The sequence below is a fragment of the Eublepharis macularius genome, chromosome 1, assembly GCF_028583425.1.
Source record: "Eublepharis macularius isolate TG4126 chromosome 1, MPM_Emac_v1.0, whole genome shotgun sequence".
Taxonomy (NCBI): domain Eukaryota; kingdom Metazoa; phylum Chordata; class Lepidosauria; order Squamata; family Eublepharidae; genus Eublepharis; species Eublepharis macularius.
In genome coordinates, this window is record NC_072790.1 from 239,829,088 (window position 1) to 239,849,025 (window position 19,938).

Here is a 19,938-nt window from a genome sequence, read left to right on the forward strand (position 1 = left end):
CACTCAAGCTCTGAAACGATGCACAAGGAGGGCATGAGTTAGAACATTTCACACCCTCCTAGAGTGTGCCACTCAGGGACAGAAACTGCGAACACCAAATTGCAAGAGAGATTTATTGCTTCCTCTTGACCAGGAAGAGTGAGAATGACCCTAGAGGGGGTGGATTTTCAAATTATAAATTTGCTAATGGCTAGAGAGGCACAAGCCATGAAGGAGTAGGCCTTCCCAAAGGGAGTCCATCCATCTAGGGTTGCCAGCTCTTGGTTGGGAAATTCTTGAAGATTTGGAGGGTGGAGCCTGAGGAAGGCAGACCCTCAGCTATAATGCCATAGAGTCCACCTTCCAAGGCAGCCATTTTCTCCAGGGAAACTGATCTCTGTCACCTGGAGCTCAGTTGTCGTTCCAGGAGATCTCCAGCCACCACATGGAGGTTGGCAACTCGCACTCCATCTGGACCCCATGTCGAGGGACAACGGGTAGATGTCTGAAAAATTAGTTAATGACAGACCAGGCATACTCTAGTTATTTTTGTTGTGCTATTTGGGGGGATTAAACTTTTTAATATTTTGAGTATTCTAAGTCTGATCTCTGTAAACATGCCATACGCCATTTTGGTCTTGTACAAAAACGGTTAATAACCCTTGATGGCAGCAGTTACCACCCAGTTCGATTTTGACACACCTCCCAGGAGCAAGGAAAGAGTGTGACACTAATCTGTCCAGAAGAGTGGTATATAAGCACAAGCTTGTTGTTGTTGTTGTCGTCATTGTCGTTGTTGGGCTGCTGTCTAGGGCAGCACTAATCCAAGGGCAACTGATTTCTCGAAGGAGTATGTGAGTCTGCATTCTGCTCCTGTGTCCAGCATGGACAATTCCTCACAGAAATGGAGGGTGTGCTGTGGAATTCTCTAATCCCAAGCCAGCTTATCTCGGCTCCGGTCTGAACAAGCAAAGAGGGGATGCGGCATTTTCACACATGTAACTATTTGAAGGTGGCATCGCTTCCCCAGTCAATTTGCATTGCTCCTCCTGAGAAGGAACAAGGGAGCCGGGGAAGGCTTTGTTCTGACATTTGAAAAGCGGGGAGGTGCTAAAACATGGTCTCCAGACCTTACTATCTGGGATCGAGAGCTCCGCCCCCAACCTTACCTGGGCAGGTGGAGGTTCGTGGGAGGGCAGCACAGTCCCCAACAACGACTGGAGCAACTACAGCAAGAGTAGGCAAGGAAGTGCTGAGTAGGTACAGCCCAGAGAACAAGCAGAAACCCAACCAGCAAAATAGCAGAGGGAACCCACAATAAAGAAACTAATCAAATATCTTACAAAAGGTATATTCAAAATAGGTTTTAAAGTGCAAAGGGCTACACGATTATTGATAAGACCAACAATATACCATAACCAAATATAAGTACAATCCAATATGAAGTTATCATCAAACAGTAATTATTGAAGCAGCGGTTATCCTTCAAATGAATAGCAAACTTTAAACATATCCATGTCAATTACAAAAGGAAATGAAGTGAAGTGGCATCAGCATTCTCAGCATACTCAGCATTCTAGCGGCGGAGGTAAGTATCCAGAAAATAACAGTGAATGGTATTCAATCTTTGTAATATGAACTCGGCACTGCCACCAAGCCATACCCACAGTCAATCCTGTTTGCGAGGCCAGCAGCATCTCCTCCTCTCTCAAGCTACCACAGGCCAAAGGAGAAGTCCATTAGGGTAGCCAAAAAGGAAGAGATGAAGGAACCTGGGCCAGGAACCCAACCACCTCTGTTATTCATCCAGCAGAACCATTCCCCCTTTCGTGGTGCTTTTATGGAGCCCAAGGCTGCCCTGCCCACAGGAAAGCCTGTAAAAGGCAGGAAGCGGGATAGTCAAGGAAGAATGAGCTACACCTCTACTTACAGTCAAAGGGAAGGGAAGGGACGGGGACGGGGACGGGGACGGGGACGGGGACGGGGACGGGGACGGGGACGGGGACAAGGATGAGATCTCTCCCAGTGACCGAGAGTGGAACCACACGAGACACATAGATGTGTGTCAGATACTGCAAGGATCCCTGAGAAATGTAGTCTTTAAAAAAACCCAGCCGCTCAATGTGATTCCAGCTGGAGAGAATCGCAACTGGAAGGACTTTCACTCTCTCTCTCTCTCTCTCTCTCTCTCTCTCTCTCTCTCTCATTCTCTCTTTCAAAAATCCTTTAGGAGCTTGGGGTGGGGGTGGGAAATGATGTAACAAGAGGCAGCGAAAAAGCCGAAGTGTTTTGCGAGCAAGAGAGAAACCCGGTCCCTCCCATTCTTCTTCTCTCAGCAGGGAATCGCAGCACGGATCCCCCTCCCTGCCCTGTCTTAGAGCTCTTGAGGGAAAACCAAAGCGAGTCAATTTTTGAAAGAGGGAATCTCTCCAGTCAAGCGGCTGTTCTTTGTAAGAAAATCCTCTTGGCTCAGTTTTCCTCCAGGAGCTTGGAGAGGGAGGAGGAGGAGACTACCATTCCCAGGGAAGCTAGGCCGACCCAACCCGTGCTCTTCACATGTAATTCGTCGCGTGTGTTTCAGCTCTGAGGCTTAGTGTGTAGCTTGTCACTGAAGGTCATGTTAGCCCCAATCTCCATCCCTCAGAAACCAGAGCCTGACACTTACTTTATCAGTCTAGTACACTTCCAACCTGCTCTTCCACTAAAGAGGTCAAGACATCTACATTTCTGTCTCTCCCTTCCTTTTTGTAGCCCCACAACAGCCCTGTGAGGTAGGTTGAGCTGAGAGTGTGTGACTGGCCCAAGACCAAGATTTGGATCCCTTAACACTTTAAAGACCAACCGGATTCCAGGATATCTAGTTGGTCTGTAAGGTGCTACCGGACCTGAATCTTGTTCTTTCATGTTTACCCACCTGAAACTGGGTCACCCAACAAGCTTCTGTAGCAGAGTGGAGATTTGAACCCAGGTCTTTATGGTATGGCAGAGATTTCATTTTCAGAATAAGAGTCAACACTCTCATCTCATATTTGATACCTCTGTAATAGTTATAAGTTAGCGGAGAGCTAAGAATACACTTGAGCGAGCGTGCATGTTAGGGTAGCCAGTTCTAGGCTGGAAAATTCCTGGAGATTTTGGGGGTGGAGCCTGAAGAGGGTGGGGTTTGGGGAGAGGAGGGACCTCAGCAGGGTATAATTCCATAGAGTCCACCCTCCAAAGCAGCCATTTTCTCCAGGGGAACTGATCTCTAGGGCTTGGAGATCAGTTGTAATTCCAGGAGATCTCCCGCCAGCACGTGGAGGCTACAACCCTAGCACATGTGCTTCTGTAGGACATAAAAGACGCATGTTAAAGCTTGGAATGCAATCTGATCCCCTCCGTGCAGCTTAGCTCTTGTTTACTTGAAAAAAATGGGTTTTTTTCCTATATGGCACTATATTAGCTTGTATGCACACAAGGTTGTCCTATTGTCGCCGATGCAACTGGCTTCAGAAAGGTCATTGGAGGTGAGTATGTGATGGGGGGCGGGGCTCATGTGACCTTCTTCAGCTGGTGCTAAGAATAACATGACCCTCTACAAAGCTGCTGGGGTTTCCCCATTCTGGAAATGCCATCAGAATGACGTGACACACACAACACTAGGATCAGGTCTGGTTGTTTGCTTTCTGGTGTCCTAGGACTACAACTTCCTGACCTGGATAGCCCAGGAGAACCTGATCTTGTCAGATCTCAGAAGCTAAGGAGGGTTGGCCTTGGTTAGTAATTGGATGGGAGACTTCTGTGGAAGACCAGGGCGGCAGAGGCAGGCAATGGCAAACCGCCTCTGTTAGTCTCTTGCCATGAAAACCCCATCAGGGGATGCCATAATTCAACTATGACTAGAGGGTGGGATTTCATTCATTTCAGGATTACAACAGAGAGCAATGAGATCTTCAGAACAACTTCTTGTCCACACATGTAGACTCCAAGGACAGAAATGTTGGAACGGAGGATTCAGTGCTGTCCCGTTCCTCATGTTTCAGAGGGGAACAAACCAAAGAGTTAGAAATAGAGGTCAGGGCACTCTGTTTACTGCTCTGACTATCCTTTGATATGTTGATTGCTATTCTCAGGATTTCCTCCTCCTGACTTCCTCCCTCTCACTTCTTACCTTCCTGGCTTTGTTCCAGGCAACATCTTGCTCCTTCTTCTCCCTCCATCTTAGAAGCATGGATGCAGTGAGTTCCCACAATAAAGAACTCTTATTTCCTTTCAAAATATAAGCAAGTGTATGCTTTGTTATTTTCTTACATGCACACACACCAGCCAGCAGAACCGGGGCTGTTTCCACACTACTCACCTTCATCCGGAATGGGGCACAACGTCGCAAAAAAATGCAGAAGATAGCATCTTCTCATGCGAGTTTTGCACGATGTCGTGCAAAACTCATGCGAGAAGATGCTATCTTCTGTGTTTTTTTCGCAACGATGCACCCCGTTTTGGATGAAGGTGAGTAGTGTGGAAATGGCCCAGTTTACAACCACCTATAATCAAGCTTCCTTTGCTAAATGATAGACTCTGCTAATGGTCCAAATATGGGATCCTTTAATTAGGTTTCTGGGGCCAACATACAATTTATTTATCAAGCAGGAACCCTCTTGACTGGCAAAAAGTCAACACAGAAATGAAAGCAGAAATACAAGTAAAAGTCGGGGATCCTGGGCTTTGTGCCAGTCCCCCCTTCCAAAAGAGGTATATAAGAGGGAGGTGCCAGCACAAGCCCTGCACTCTCATTCTATATGTGTCAGAACTGGCCAGGGTGGTGGAGAACCGCCCCACAGCCCCAACGATTGCTCCCCCTTGCTACCACCCAGACTGAACCCAGACTGAATCCAACGTAATGATGTGCTTGGCTCTGCGTGGTGGCCAGGGCCCCTGAAATGTTGTCTCCCTAGCCCCCAGCCCCTTAACTGCAATGGCAACACATTTAGAAAGAGTTTCAGGTGGGTAGCTGTGTTGGTCTGCACTTGAAGAGCAAAATCTGGGTCCAAGACCACCGTACAGACCAACTAGCTTTCCTAGGGATGAGCTTTTGAGAGTCAGAGATTCTGAAGAAGGGAGCTCTGACTCTTGAAAGCTCATACCTTGGACATTTAGTTGGTCTTTAAGGTGCCATTGGACCTGGATCTTATATTTGGAAGGAAAGGTCCTTCCCCAGATGTCCACAGCAGAGAGGAATCATGGCAATAACACTTCCTGATGGGGACAGGACTTGAACTCACCTCTTCAACCTGGAGAGCCTCTGAACATCTGGAGCAGCTCACTGAAAAAGAAGAGAGGTCAAGAAGGAGGACCACACCAAGGCAAAATGGAGAAGGAACAGCAAATGGTGCAAAAGAAAGGACTCTTTAATAGTAAGTAACCCCTAGGCATTTTGCATCAGCTTCATCAGGGGGATCTTCAGAATCCCTTTTAATGTCTATTCCATATATGCCCTTATTACTATTAAAGAATTCTTCCTTTTGCACCATTTGCTGTTCCTTCTTCCTTTCTGAGTCAAGCCATTGGTCAGCCTAGCCCATGGTTTCCAGACAGGCAAAGTCCTATTACCTGAGAAGGGAGGAATTGAACCAGGGACCTTCTACATACAAAGCTGGTGCTCTAGCTCTGCGCTATGTGCCCTCTCCAGAAGCTGTGAACATCTGAAGTTGCCTTCTGCTGATGCAGACCATGGGTCCCTCCTTGAGCTCAACACCGTTGCCTTTTGCTGATACCGACCATGGGTCCCTTCTCAAGCTCAACACTGTTGCCTTTTGCTAATGCAGACCATGGGTTCTTCCTCGACCTCAACACTGTTGCCTTCTGCTGATGCAGACCATAGGTCCCTCCTCGAGCTCAACACCGTTGCCTTTTGCTAATGCAGACCATGGGTCCCTCCTCGAGCTCAACACCGTTGCCTTCTGCTAATGCAGACCATGGGTCCCTCCTCGAGCTCAACACCGTTGCCTTCTGCTGATGCAGACCATGAGTCCCTCCTCGAGCTCAACACCGTTGCCTTCTGCTGATGCAGACCATGGGTCCCTCCTCAACCTCAACACCGTTGCCTTCTGCTGATGCAGACCATGGGTCCCTCCTCGAGCTCAACACTGTTGCCTTTTGCTAATGCAGACCATGGGTCCCTCCTCGAGCTCAACACCGTTGCCTTCTGCTGATGCAGACCATGAGTCCCTCCTCGAGCTCAACACCGTTGCCTTCTGTTGATGCAGACCATGGGTCCCTCCTTGAGCTCAACACTGTTGCCTTCTGCTAATGCAGACCATGGGTCCCTCCTCGAGTTCAACATCCTACCAAATAATGTCAGTGAAGAACAGGGAGACCTTTTCCATTACATAGTGACTGCAGCAAGAGTGCTATACGCAGCAAAATGGAAAGCGGATATGTGCCCTGATGTGTCAGAGTGGATAGATAAGGTCTATGAATAAGCATCAATGGCCAAATTAACTACCTATGTTCATAAGAGACCAATAGCTGAATTTTGGGGGGAACGTGAGGATTTCTTTGACTACGTAGGCCAAAACTAAGATTGAGTAAAGTAACTCTGTATAGAGATAAGAAGATAAAAACACAGGGTAATGATTAATCCAAATAGTTGATATTAAAGTTTGTATAAGTAACCAAGTAACCAAGGAGAGGGATGGAGAGCTATTACATAATTATATATTGCATATTACATAATTAAAGTTTTGAGTGTATCTTTCTAGTAGTTATATCTAATTTCAAATGTAGAGGTAGTATATGTAGCAAACTAATCTCAAATGTAGTGTTTGTATAAGTATGTATAAGTCTCAAACTAATTTCAAATGTACTGTTTGTATAAGTTTCTTTTTATGTACTTTCTATTGTCATCTCTTTTTCTTTTAAAATAAACTTTCTATATTAAAAAAAACACACTGTTTGCTTGTAATGGCAATGGTTTTCCTGGGTCTCAGACAAAGGACAGTCTTTCCCGCTCCTTGCAGCACAGTACTCCAATATCGCCAAGTTGAGGTCTTTCCCATCACTGACAACCTGATCCAGGGATTGAATCTTGGACCTTCTGTTTACGAGGCATGAGTGGTACACCTGAGTCGCCAACCTTCTCCGCATGAAGCTATCTTCTTTGACTCAAGCCATTGGCCCATCTTATTCAGTGTAGTCTGTTCTAACTTGACAGAGGTTTGGGGCAAAGTGTAGAGTTGCCAACCAGCTTAGGAAACTCCAGGAGATTTGAGGGCATTGCCTGGGGAAGGTAGAGTTTGGGGAGGGAGCTCAGCTGGGATGGGATACCATAGAGTCCACCTTCAAAAGCCACCACTTTCTCCAGTGGAACTGATCACTGTTGTATGGAGAAAAGTTGTAATAATAATGTTTGATTTATATTCAGGACAACTTAAGACCCACTCTGAGCGGTTTTATCCTTTCAGCGGGCCTGTAAGACAGAGATGTTCCACCGGGTGTACGGTTGAGGCCAGTCTTTGATCATTTTAGGAGCCTCCCTACTGGTATCCCACCAGGTGGGCTATGCAATCATCTGCCTCCCTATAAGCGCAGTCAACAGATTATTATAAACTGTGGCCCCACCCCACTCTTTCTGTTCTGCTTTGTTTTATACCATGATTGGGGACATGGGAGGGGGCCCGCCATCTGAAATGCTGTTTTGTATGTATTTGTGGTGTTTTCTGGTTTTTAAATGTAATTTTTTAATGCTTATTGAGCATTTTACTGTAACCCGCCATGAGCCCATTCGCAGGGCGGGCAGGCTAGAAATCAAATAAATGAATGAATGAATGAATGAATGAATGAATGAATGAATGAATGAATACAAAGTATGCTATTATTAACCCCACAACAATAATCACCTTGTGAGGTGGGTGGGGCTGAGAGAGCTCTGAGAGAGCTGTGACTGACCCAAGGTCACCCAGCTGGCTTCAAGTGGAGGAGTGGGGAATCAAACTCGGCTCTCCAGATGAGAGTCCTCCCGCTCTTAACCACTACACCAAACTGGCCCTAATTCCAGGGTAACTCCGGGCCCCACCTGGAGGCAACTACCTTTGCTGCCTTGTTGGTGGTGCCTTGGTGGTGGTGGTGGAGAGTGCCATCAAGTCATAGCTGATGTTTGGCAAGAGACTAACAGAGGTGATTTGCTTGCCTCTGCAACCCTGGTCTTTGTTGGAGGCCTCCCATCCAATTACTAACCAAGGTTGGCCATGCTTAGAGTCTGAGATCTGATGAGATCAGGCTTGCCTGGGCTATTCAGGTGAGGGCTCTCATCCTTGCTACCCCACTAGAAATTGAACTCAGGACCTTCTGTCTGCAAAGCATATGCTCGGCTAGAGAGCTGTGGTCTCTCCCCTAATCACATCTGAAGTTGCTTTGACCTGAGTCAGATCACTGGCGCATCTAATTGGGTACGGTCTGTATGGACCCCCAGGGCTCTCCAAGATCTTGGTCCTGTTACCCAATAACTGAAAATGCCGAGGATTGAACCTGGGAACTTCTGCATGCAAAGCAGGCACTCTGCCGCTGAGCCACAGGCCCCGCCTACATGGCATGTGCCCTTGTCCCTTAGACCTCCCATTTAAAAACCACTCCAGGGCCAGCGACAGAACCCAGGAGTCCTAATTTCCAGCCGTGAGCTCTGGACCAAGATCTATTTCACTCTCGCTGGTCCCCCGGGGCAGGACCGGCTGGGCATGTGTTAACAGAACCAACTGGCTTAATCCACCTGACGGTCTGCGAAGGGAGGGGAGGGCAGGCAGCTCTTTGCTGGAACAAAGCAGCCCCCTCCATCCCTGGCCACCTTCCCTTGCCTGAGGTTTCTATAAGTGGCTCCCAGCTGTCCCCCGGGGAGCCCAAATATGGCCAGAGCCCTGAAGTCATTAAGCAAACATCTTCCACACCCTCAGGCTGCTGGTGGGACAATGGGTCCCCAAAGAGGGAGACATTTCGGGAGCAGAGGGAGGTGGGATGCTCTCCCCCCCCCCCCCGCATGGCCCAAGAAAGGCAAAGCCCCTGAGCCAGCTGGCAAGAGGGGGCACTATAAAGATCGGCGAGGCAGAGAGAACGTCGCACATTCCTCCAAGCAGCTCCAGGTCTCCTGTGCCCTGCACAGACCGTTATCCTTAGTCTGGTCTCTCGCACCCATCGCCACCATGGAGGCCATTAAGAAGAAGATGCAGATGCTCAAGCTGGACAAGGAGAACGCCCTGGACCGAGCAGAGCAGGCCGAGGCTGAGCAGAAGCAAGCCGAGGAGAGGAGCAAGCAGGTAGGGAACAGTGGGCCGATGGGCTGAGCCTGGGGGAGCAAGGGGGTGGCAAGAGAGGGTACCAGGCTAAGGGTCCATTTTCATTCTCTTTGGTCACCCGTCCTTTGGACAGTAAAGTGGCCCCACCCTCCACCCACTGCCCTCCCGTGATCATAAGAAAAGGAAAATGAGCCTGTCCATAGACAAGGTCGAAGTTACTTGTATATTCAGGGGAGTCTCTAGGTATGCAGGAAAAAATGAGTTTGTAACCAAGGAGGGAGAAAGAAAGAAACAATGACACAGCCATCTGAGGGCTGGGCATGTTTCAGGAGGCACAAACTGTAGTGGGAGTTGAGTGAGGTTTTTTTGGAGGGGGGAGAAGAAATCTGCTTGCTGAAACCTTGAGGACTTACAAATCCCGGAGAAGGAAATTTTAGTTAGGGGGTTCCAACTTGTTCTCCATTCCCTCCATTCTCCCACACCTTGTACCAAATTCAGAGTTATCAGTTTCTCCAGTAGGGATACAAATTGCTGGTGTGTGCCAATTTTTTTGCCTTGCAGTCCTGGCACGTGTCCACTGAGATCCGTGCAGTTGGCTTGATGAAGTATGTTACGAAAATTAGCGAAAATTTTGCCTCTGTCTATGCAGCCCTGCATGGACCCCCACCCCCGGAGCCCTTTCTGCATCATGCAAATAATAATGCTTGCCTACCTTGCAGGGGAGTTTTAAAGACTGCAAGATAATAATATGCATGAAGAACAAACACTGAACATGCAATGAAAATGTCAAGGATTACATAGCGCTTTTTGAACACTGATGGCGCATCACATACAATATGTACAACAGCCCTATCAAGAAGGACAATATCGTCCCCAATACTGCAAGCGGAGAAATAGGATTATCTCCACAGTTTGAGAGAGACAATGAGTTGCTTCAGGCTTCCAAATTAAGTTCTTGGTTAACTTGGGTCATTTCTAGGCACCTCGTCCCTACCACCAGTAATTTCCGTACTATGTCCAAAGGCAAACCGCTGTATCATGAGATAAATGTTATGGTGCTGCAAGAAAAAAAGATAATTATATCATTAAAAGGCTTCTGTGAGCCCAAATAAACTCAAAGGATGCTTCCCGTTGTCTTTCTGCATGAGTACGTGTTCTGGGATGGTTGCCTTAGAATAATCCTCTGATGGAGACAGCTGTTGCCTCTCTGTATCAGGTGTGATTATGTTATGTGACCATTAATTACAAAGTGATGCAGTAGTATTACTTGGGCTCAGAGGAGGCTGCCTGTTGCTTCCCTGCAGCAATTCACTGCTTTGGCCATGTCCCATTCCAATAAACAAGGCAGCAAGTAGTACAAACTCTTTCACACTCTATTTGGGGGAGTAAGAGAGCAGCATGCCTTGAATTTTAAATTTGTTGGGGGAAATAACTATTGAGAGCTTTGGAAATGCTGGCCCTTTCCACACGTCTTACCTGCCTGCGGAACATCACGCGAAAGACCCGGAAGACACCGTCTTCTCGTGTGAAATCGCACCAGGAAGACTCTGTTATCCAGGAGTTTTGCACGATTTCACGGCCGATGATTCGGAAATGGCCGATGATTCATACTCTTAGCAACTACCAGCCATCTACAATGGGGACTGGCAGGGGGAAGTGAAGGCACAGAGAGCTACTGGGCAGGGGAGACATAATTTGGCCACTATACCCAGTGCTGGACACACTATATTCGACCACATATAGGACTCTTGCCCTGATCTGGATAGCTAGGCAAGTCCGATCTCCTTAGATCTCGGAAGCTAAGCAGGGTCAGCCGTGGTTAGTAATTGGATGAGATACCCCCAAGGAAGACCAGGGTTGTTATGCAGAGGCAGGCAATAGCAGACTAACCTCTGTTAGTCTCTTGCCTTGAAAACCCCAGCTGGGGTTGGCATAAGTCAGCCATGACTTGAGGGCATTCTCCATCACCACAACAGACCTCTTATCCATTCAATCCAGAGATATGGAAAAGCAGAAGGTGCTTCTCCATCTGATTATGTTGCAGCTTTATAGAAAACAAAAATAATTTTTTTTAAAAATCCCGTTTTGCTTCCTTCAGATTTCAAAAGTATTTGGACCTTACTGCATGCTCTGGAAATAACTTTTTCTGAGCAACCGATTTTCAGGAATGCATGGCCATTTTTTGTTGTTGTTAAATTAAATGAAATGGAAGATTTGGTTTCACGATAGGACACTGGAGCTGCGAGTTTCGCAACGGCCTTTGCGTTTGAGATTCCACCCACACTGCAAGGGTCTTCTATTTTCCTCCAGAGATTTTTCGTTAATCCCAAATGCATGCAACGTAACCTGAAACGCTTCTCAGATGAAAAGTGGAATGTGCTTAAAAAAACTCACGCTGAGGATCACAAACCGAGTCCCCCGTACCATGCAACGGTGACTGCTCTTGTTCTCTACCTGCTGTGTTGCCTCTGTTCCATATCCCGGCTTAAAGGCCAAGGAGATGTTTGTTCTTTTGATGAAAGATAACTGCAATTGTTTTAGAAGCAACAATGTAAAACATAATTCAACACTTACTGGGCTATGCACAAACATGTGCTACGCACAAAGGAGCATGTACCATGGAGACGAGAAGTTTCCGTCACTACCACGATCACCCCGTACTGAGAGATTAATTTCTGGAGATCCTGAGAGTAGCCCAGCTCTGAAGAATGACAGCACTCAGGCTTCCAATATTTTAACAAGAGTCAGTTTCATATGGCAAACTAGTTTTACATCACAGGAAGCTGCCTTATCATGAATTAGACCCAGTCTATCGGGACTTTTGGTACGAAAAGTAGAGGCTCTTCCACAGCCACAGCAGATCAGCTTCCCTTCCCAAGAACCCTGGGAAATAGTGGGGGCGGGAGAGTGCTTGGATTCCCTTACGAAAAGTTCTCAGCATCCTCACCAAACTGCAGTCCCCAGGACCTTTTGGTAAAAGCCATGTTATATATTTTTGCAGCATGGCTAAGGCCTCCCGAAAGGTAAAAAAAGAAAAATCCAGAAAACAGGGACTGTTTCTGGTCAACAGGGATAGCTGTAGCATACAGTGCGAACCAGCATAAGTGGGTACTAGATCAAATCAAGCCTGAATTCCCCCTAGAAGCTAAAATGACAAAACAGAGGCTATCGTACTTTGGTCACATCACGAGAAGGCAAGACTCTCTGGAAAAGTCAATAATGCTAGGAAAAGTGGAAGGCAGTAGGAAAAGAGGAAGACCCAAAATGAGATGGCTTGACTCAAAGAAGCCACGTCCTCCTGTTTGCAGGATCTGTTAATGATAGGATGTTTCGGAGGTCTTTCATTCATAGGGTCGCCACAGGTCAAAGGCGACTTGACAGCACATAACACACTCGCAGTATGAACTTGGGGCCATGGAGAATGAAATGTTCTCATGTTCTGGGGGCCTCCGGATGATTCATTCACAGCTTCCAGCACTAGCCCTTAGAACTGAAAACTGATCCCGGGGCTTCTGATTGCAAGCTCTGGCTTACATTAAACCACCAAGTCCACCTCCTTCCTGGGTGTGCATTTGATGAGAGGCAGAGATGGGGAGAGCAGGAAAAAAAATGTGCGTTGGGGTTGGGTCCCTTCTCCGAAGGGTTCCAATTTCACATTCCTTGATGCTGACAAAGTCACGGCAAACAAAAGAGGGAAAGGCTGGTGTTGCCGTGCTCAGAATGACTCCAGGGTGACCAAAGAGCTGATAATAGGACAGGAAGGGGGCATATGAGGCCTGACATACTGTATTTCTAGACAGGGTCAGATTATTTTGAGCTGAGAATTCAAGAACTCGGGTCAGCCCGTCCCAAACAGCACAAACTGGGGGGGGGTCTGGATCCTCAAGTCGGGAAAACGTAGGCATCAAAGAAAATTTACCTCACACTTTTCACCATGGTTCTGGCAGCTTACAAATTGATATGAAATATTGACAATTAGACCATACAAAGGATTTTTTATTCATTCAATTTCTCCCCAATGGCGACCCAAAGTGTCTTCCAAGGTTCTCCCTTCTGTTGAACCCTCACAACCCCCCTGTGAGGTAGGTTAAGCTGGGAGTGTAGGTAACTGACCTAAGGTCAGCCAGCAAGCTTCTATGCCAGAGTGGCAGCTTCTAGTCTTACAGTCTAACCACTATGGGAGAGTGCCAGTTTGGTGTAGTGGTTAAGAGTGCAGGACTGTAATCTGGAGAGGCAGGTTTGATTCCCCACTCCTCCACTTGAAGCCAGCTGGGTGACCTTGGGCTAGTCACAGCTCTCTGGAGCTCTCTCAGCCCCACCCACCTCATAGGTGTTTATTGTGGGGATAATAATAATAATACACTGTAAACCGCTCTGAGTAGGTGTTGAGTCATCCTGAAGTGCGGTAAATAAATCTAATGTTGTTGTTGTTATTGTTATTACCAGGGGTCATTTAGTAGAAAAAGAGCTGGAGGAACTCATTAGCCTCACTCATCATCATAACTCATTAGCATATGCCATGCCCCTTGACATCGACAGAAGTGTGTCATTAGCATAACTGATTTGCATATGCCACACCCCCTGACATCACCTATCCTGGCTGTTTTGGACCCAATCTTGGCCATTCAGGGCCGAAATTGGGCCCAAAATGGCAAAAAGGGGCTGAAAATGGCTGAAAAGGGGCCCAAAATGGTCAGGATTGGGCTGCTGCTATGTGGGAGAGTGATCCACCACCCGTCAGAGGCCTGATCCGGGCTGTTTCTGCCCCAATCTAGGGTGAAATGGGCCCAAAATGGCCAAGAGTCAGGTGGGCGGGGCCACCTGACATGTGACCTCTTTGGGGAACTGCGTTCCTGCGCGTCCCCCCTCGAAATGAGCCCTAGTTATTACACTGTTCTGGGGACAAGTAACAAAATATTTTGCAGCAAATTTCTGATAAAGGTGGAACAAGGAAGCAGGAGAGGGGGCAATTTGGAAATCTTACCCCGAAAATCTTCCTCTCCATGATTCTATAAGCTCCTATGGCTTGAAGAGGCTAAATTTATTTCTCCCCTTTTTTTCCTTTTAATGAACTCTCAGCTGCTCTCAACAGTTGGTGCCTCCCAGAGCATGCTCAGTCCTCATGAGGCCCGTTTTAGAAATCTTTTTCTTTTGCTGTTGCCCAATTGTAAACTAATTTTTTTGCATAGTTGATAATATTCGATTTATATATCGCCCTTCAGGACAACTTAATGCCCACTCAAAGCGGTTTACAAAGTATGCCATTATTATCCCCACATTATTATCCCTCAGCCCCACCCACCCTATGAGGTGGGTGGGGCTGAGAGAGCTCCAGAGAGCCGTGACTAGCCCAAGGTCACCCAGCTGGCTTCAAGCGGAGGAGTGAGGAATCAAACCTGGCTCTCCAGATTAGAGTCCTGCTCTCTTAACCACTACACCAAACTGGCTCTATGAAGTAGGTAAATATCCTACTTTTGTGGGGGAAAGATGCAGTACATGTGCAGTCCATCAGTAAATGTTAAATTTCCCTAGTGGGGCAAATAGTGGCTCCCTGGGGCCATTTCAGGTCAGGATAATGATGTGGGGAGAAGGCTTAAGGCCCTTTCTCTAAGTCTTTCCACTCAAGACGCTGGGGCACATGTCTGTCAAGTGCTGGAAGATGCAATGTTCGCCGGGAAGCATAGTTTTGAAAGACAGAGCCGGCAGAGATCACTCTGGAGGAGATGGATTCTCTCACAGCCCTCTGCTGCCTCTGGTGTGTTGGACTGTATCTCCTTCCAGAGCTTTTATCTTTCTGCCCTCGCTGCTTAAAACTTTGAATTAACTGAGCCTCGGCAGGGCAAAGGCTCTGGAAGGGGAGATGCCAGAGGTAGCAGAGGACTGTGAGAGAATATGTCCCCTCCAGAGCGATCTCCGACGGCTCTGTCATTTAAAACTATGCTTCCTGGCTAACATTGCCTCTCCCAACACGTGAAGAACACATGTCAACTCAAAATTATTGTGTAGACAACCTCTTGGTGTACTGTGGCCCCAATTCAGTTCATCCCCGCATACACTTGGAAATTGTATTCTGAGTATGGAACGTCCCATACTGCATCTGGCAACCAAACTAAGGTTACCACCATGGCTGGAGAAAAATATAGGATTAATGTGGAGAAATGGGCAGTTGATGCCTTTCACGATACAGATGTAAATAACATTCTATTAAGCTACTATTGAGGAGAGGACTTTTTCTCCAGGCTTGTTGGCAACCATACACCAAACCAGTGATGGCCCCAGGAAAAGAATGACATGCAGTTAGCTTGAGGTCTAAAGGGTAATAACAAACAATGAAAAGATAACAAAATACAAAGATCTAAGATTTGAAGTTCAACGTCTCTGGGAGAAACATACAATGGTTATTTCAGTAGTGATAGGAGCGCTAGGTGCGATTCCAAAAGGACTAACTAAACATTGAGGTGATATTGGCACAGACAGGATAACATGTGGACGTTTGTGAACAGCCACACTACTTGGAATGTGCCATATACTGTCATACATCACAGACTTCTAGATTCTAGGATAAAATCCGATTTGGTGAGGGACAAAATTCCTGCCCCAATCATCTGGTAGACTGTGAAAAATAGATATAACAACAACAACAACATTGTTACCTTAAGACTAACCAACATTATTGTATCATAAGCTTTTGAGAACCACGGTTCTCTTTGTCAGAGAGTTGTGGTTCTCGAAAGCTTATGCTACAATAAAATTGGTTAGTCTTAAAGGTGCTACTGGACTCTTTACTATTTTCTGACTACAGACTAGCACGGTTAACTCTTCTGGATCTATAAACATTGTTACTGTTATTGCTATTATTATTAACAATTATGATAATAATACTGCCAGGTGAATTTATTTGGGGTGGGAATTCCACAGCTGAGGAGGCGCCATAAAAAGGCCCTTTCTAGTGTGAGGTATTGGGAGAGACTTTGCAAAAAGTCTTCTGGGGACCCCTCTACTAATAAGTAGAGATGGGCATAAAGTGAAATACGAACCAAAATTAAGCACAAATCAGACCGGTTCATGGTTCGCAAACCACGGTTCGTCAGATCCCATGTCTGATTAACTGCCACGAACTTTAGGTTGGTTCGTTTGGTTTGTTTTTTGGTTCGTCACTGCAGACAGCCTGGTGCCAATCAATCAGTTTCTTAGGCAACAGGGGATGGACTTCCTGCAGACCTTCTGCTGACCTGGAAGTGACCTTCTGCTCACCCGGAAGTGATGATTTTCTGACCTGGATGTGACGTTTTCATGAACCAAATGAACCAGTTCGTGAACCAGGGGCAGGTTCATGAAAGTTTGTGGTTTGTGGTTCGTGAAATTTGGCAAGCCATGAACCACGTGGTTCAGGTTTTTTCCGGTTCGTGTCCATCTCTGCTACTAAGCTCCATACACATTTCCATCTGGATACCCTACTATTTGCTTGCTGTTCTTCTGGCCCCACCCACCCTCCTTTGTGCCATGCCCTTTTAAAATCCATCTAAACCGGTGGCCAGCACCAACATTTCGTGACAATGACTTTCACAAGCCAACTAGCCGTTGTGTGAGGAGACGCTTCCTCTTGTCTGTCTTGAATCTACTGCCAATCAGTTTCATAAAAGTATACCACATTCTGTGATTATGAGAAAAGGAGAACAGTCTATCAGCTTTCTCCATCCCATGCATAATTTTTGTAGACCTCTAGAAAACTATTATCACAGCTGTGTGCTGCTTTTTGATGAGCTACTATTAGTCTTGTTTTGTCACCTTGGACACCTAAAAGGGCGGGGAAATGGAGTATAAAACCAATCCATTATATCATGTGAACTGGTGAATCCAGAATATAACTTCACACCACCTGCTTGGTAAATCTGAATAGGCATTCAAAGAAAAGTGGTCACCAGTGATAAATGTGTCAATTGCTATAAGCCGTCGTAGCTAAATAGCACCTCCATTTACAGAGGCAGTCTACACTTCTGAATGGCAGCTGGTGAGGGCAAACAATAGACTTTCTGCCCTGTTTACGATCTTCCAAAAGCCAGATTAGCACTGGGATTTGGGATAAGAGGGACTTTGGGCTGAACCAGGGCAGTTCTTACGTTCTTTTTGCCTAGCCTGTTCTGGTTCTGGTTAATCCATTTCAGTTTTGTAAATGTGTAAGGACCTCTGTGGGTTGACACACCTTGCAATTTTGTGCTGCCGGGATGCGAATCACAGAAAAAGCATTTACCCGGATACTCCGCCATTAGCCATGCCATTTGTATAGAAATGCCCTTAACGCACAAATGCACAGATGAATCTCATGTGCAGGCCGACACATAGGAACCATTACTACACAGCAACAAATTGAGCAGTCAAACCATCACTAACTATACAACTTCACGCTCCAGATCACTCATTTGAATGCTCCCACATCTAAAAAAGATCTTTAAAGAGAAAGATGTATCACTAAGGTCCAAGATTAAGGTCATTCATACTGTGGTATTCCTTATTATTATGGATGAAGGTGAAAGTTGGAAAATGAAGAAAGCTGACAGGAAGAAAGTTTATTATTTTGAAATGTAGTGCTGGAGGAGAGCTTTATGAGGATACCATGGATGGTCAAAAAAGACAAATAAGTGGATTCTAGATCATATCAAGCCTGAATTCTCCCTAGAAGCAAAAATGACAAAATTGAGGCTATCGTACTTTGGTCACATCATGAGAAGACAAGATTTATTGGAAAAGACAAAAGATGGAAGGCAGTAAGAAAAGAGAAAGAGCCAACATGAGTTGGCTTGATTCCATAAAGGAAGCCACAGCCTCCAGTTTGCAAGATCTGAACAAGGATGTTAATGATAGGACGTTTTGGAGGTCATTCATTCATATTGTCACCAAAAGCAGCTTGACAGCATATAACTAGGGGTGTCCATCGGGGCATGCTGGCCTCGATTCGGAAATCCCGAATCTTTACGGATCAGGTCCGATTTGGGCATTTTTCCCGAATCAGAATCCTGAACCGCACATCTCTACATACAACACGCACAAATCTAATGTACACATTCTTTGCATATAATATAGTATATCAGAGAATAGGCAAAGTAGAACATCATTTTCAGACACATTTTTATGGACAGGAAGTTTTGGGTTTTTTTAAAGCTTTTATGTCTGCAACTCTCCTCTCCTGCCCCCCCACATTTGCAGCCTAAAATGAGAGTCCTGGAAAAACCTTCACCACCAAACCATCCTATAGAATTCGATGCGCCATTCAGTGCCCTGTTTTTCAATGGCCACCAGTCAGATGCCTCCAGGTAACACCCCAGCAAGAAGTGGCTTCCAACCCCTGCTCAGTAAAGAAGCCTACCTCACAGGGTTGTTGATTCCTACGTGAGCTCCTTGTTGGGATTAAAATGTGACAGAATAGGATAGATGAAGGTGACTGCCCTTTCTTGGTTGTTTGTTTCCATCATCAGGCATTCAAGGTATTCTACTTCTGAACATGGAGGCTAACACTAGAGTTACCAACATGTGTGAGAAAATGTCCTTTCCCTTTAACAGAGGCTTAATATGTGGAAAAGGGCATTTGAAGTTTTTCACAACCTAGACGTAAATAGCTTCACCTGATAAATAACGTTCCGTTAAACAGGGGTCCCCAACCTTTTTGTGCTGGCAGATACCTTTGGAATTCTGGCACAGTGTCGTGAGAGACCATCTTCAAAATGGCTGCTGCATGAGGTGAAGCCATATACAAAATGGCCGCTGCAGGTTACCTTCAGTCACACCAGTGAAGATCCTTATGTTGTGGCGGCAGCTGCTGCCAAAGCAACATTTTAAAAAATCTGCACGGCCGATCAAATCTCCACTAGCCACTCAGAAATCCAGCTGGGCAAAAGCCTTACCTGGCCCTGCACATTTTCTAAAAATACTTGGCAGACACTAGGAAAGGTATTGGCGGGCACTGTAGTGTCCGTAGGCACTATATTGGTGACGCTTGCTATTAAACCAATCCTTGACAAAATCAGTTTATAGATTTCTAAACATTAATCCAACCCCTTTATACACACACACACACACACACACACAAAATCTAGGCTAATGGATCGTCAGCTTTTGATTTTGTTACAGCATGAATAAATGGTTCCATTACTAGTACAAAGAACTGTTGAAGTGACTGCTTTTCTCAGGCTGATTAAAAGAGCAAACGTGTTACAGTCCTGTGGATCAAAGTATGGTTGCCCAGAGTAAAAGTAAGATAAAAGACAGGCTAAGTTCTTACATGTCCAGGTAAGATTGCAAAAAGGAATGTCCGAGATGTTTTAAGATTACAGCCATTTTTGCCCAAAGGCAATGGACAGTGATTCGTGTTTAAACTGGAATGGCAAAAAGCAGAATGTAACGGATTTTAAATATTTTGAAGGGGGTCTCAAAAGGGCCTTTGTGAGGTCAGGAAGGGCTGTGGCAAACTCACCAGAAGCCAGATTTTACCTGGTGAAGTCAAGTCAATCTACAGTGCTCAGAGGGGACGGAGGCGTCTTAGATCGAGGCCTCATCACTTAGAGGGCCAGGACGGCCCCTTTCAGAACTGGCTTTCTTGGATTTTAATGAGATTTCTTCCTAGAGTTGCCAGATGAGCAGAAAAGATCTACCCTGGCCTGCTCCTGTGCTTTTAATAGGCATCAGTGTTGTGCAATGGGTG

General features: G+C 46.1%; 1 protein-coding gene across 5 annotated transcripts in view; it reads left to right on the forward strand.

Moving 5' to 3' along the window:
- The first annotated feature begins 9,064 nt into the window (after positions 1–9,064).
- Positions 9,065–19,938, forward strand: part of TPM3 (tropomyosin 3) — a 77,435-nt gene continuing 66,561 nt past the window's right edge. For all 5 annotated transcript variants that reach the window (XM_054994844.1, XM_054994835.1, XM_054994893.1 and 2 more), the window contains exon 1: positions 9,065–9,263. In XM_054994844.1, the coding sequence (XP_054850819.1) occupies positions 9,150–9,263 (114 nt within the window). In that variant the 5' untranslated portion in view covers positions 9,065–9,149. The remainder of the gene's footprint in view (positions 9,264–19,938) is intronic.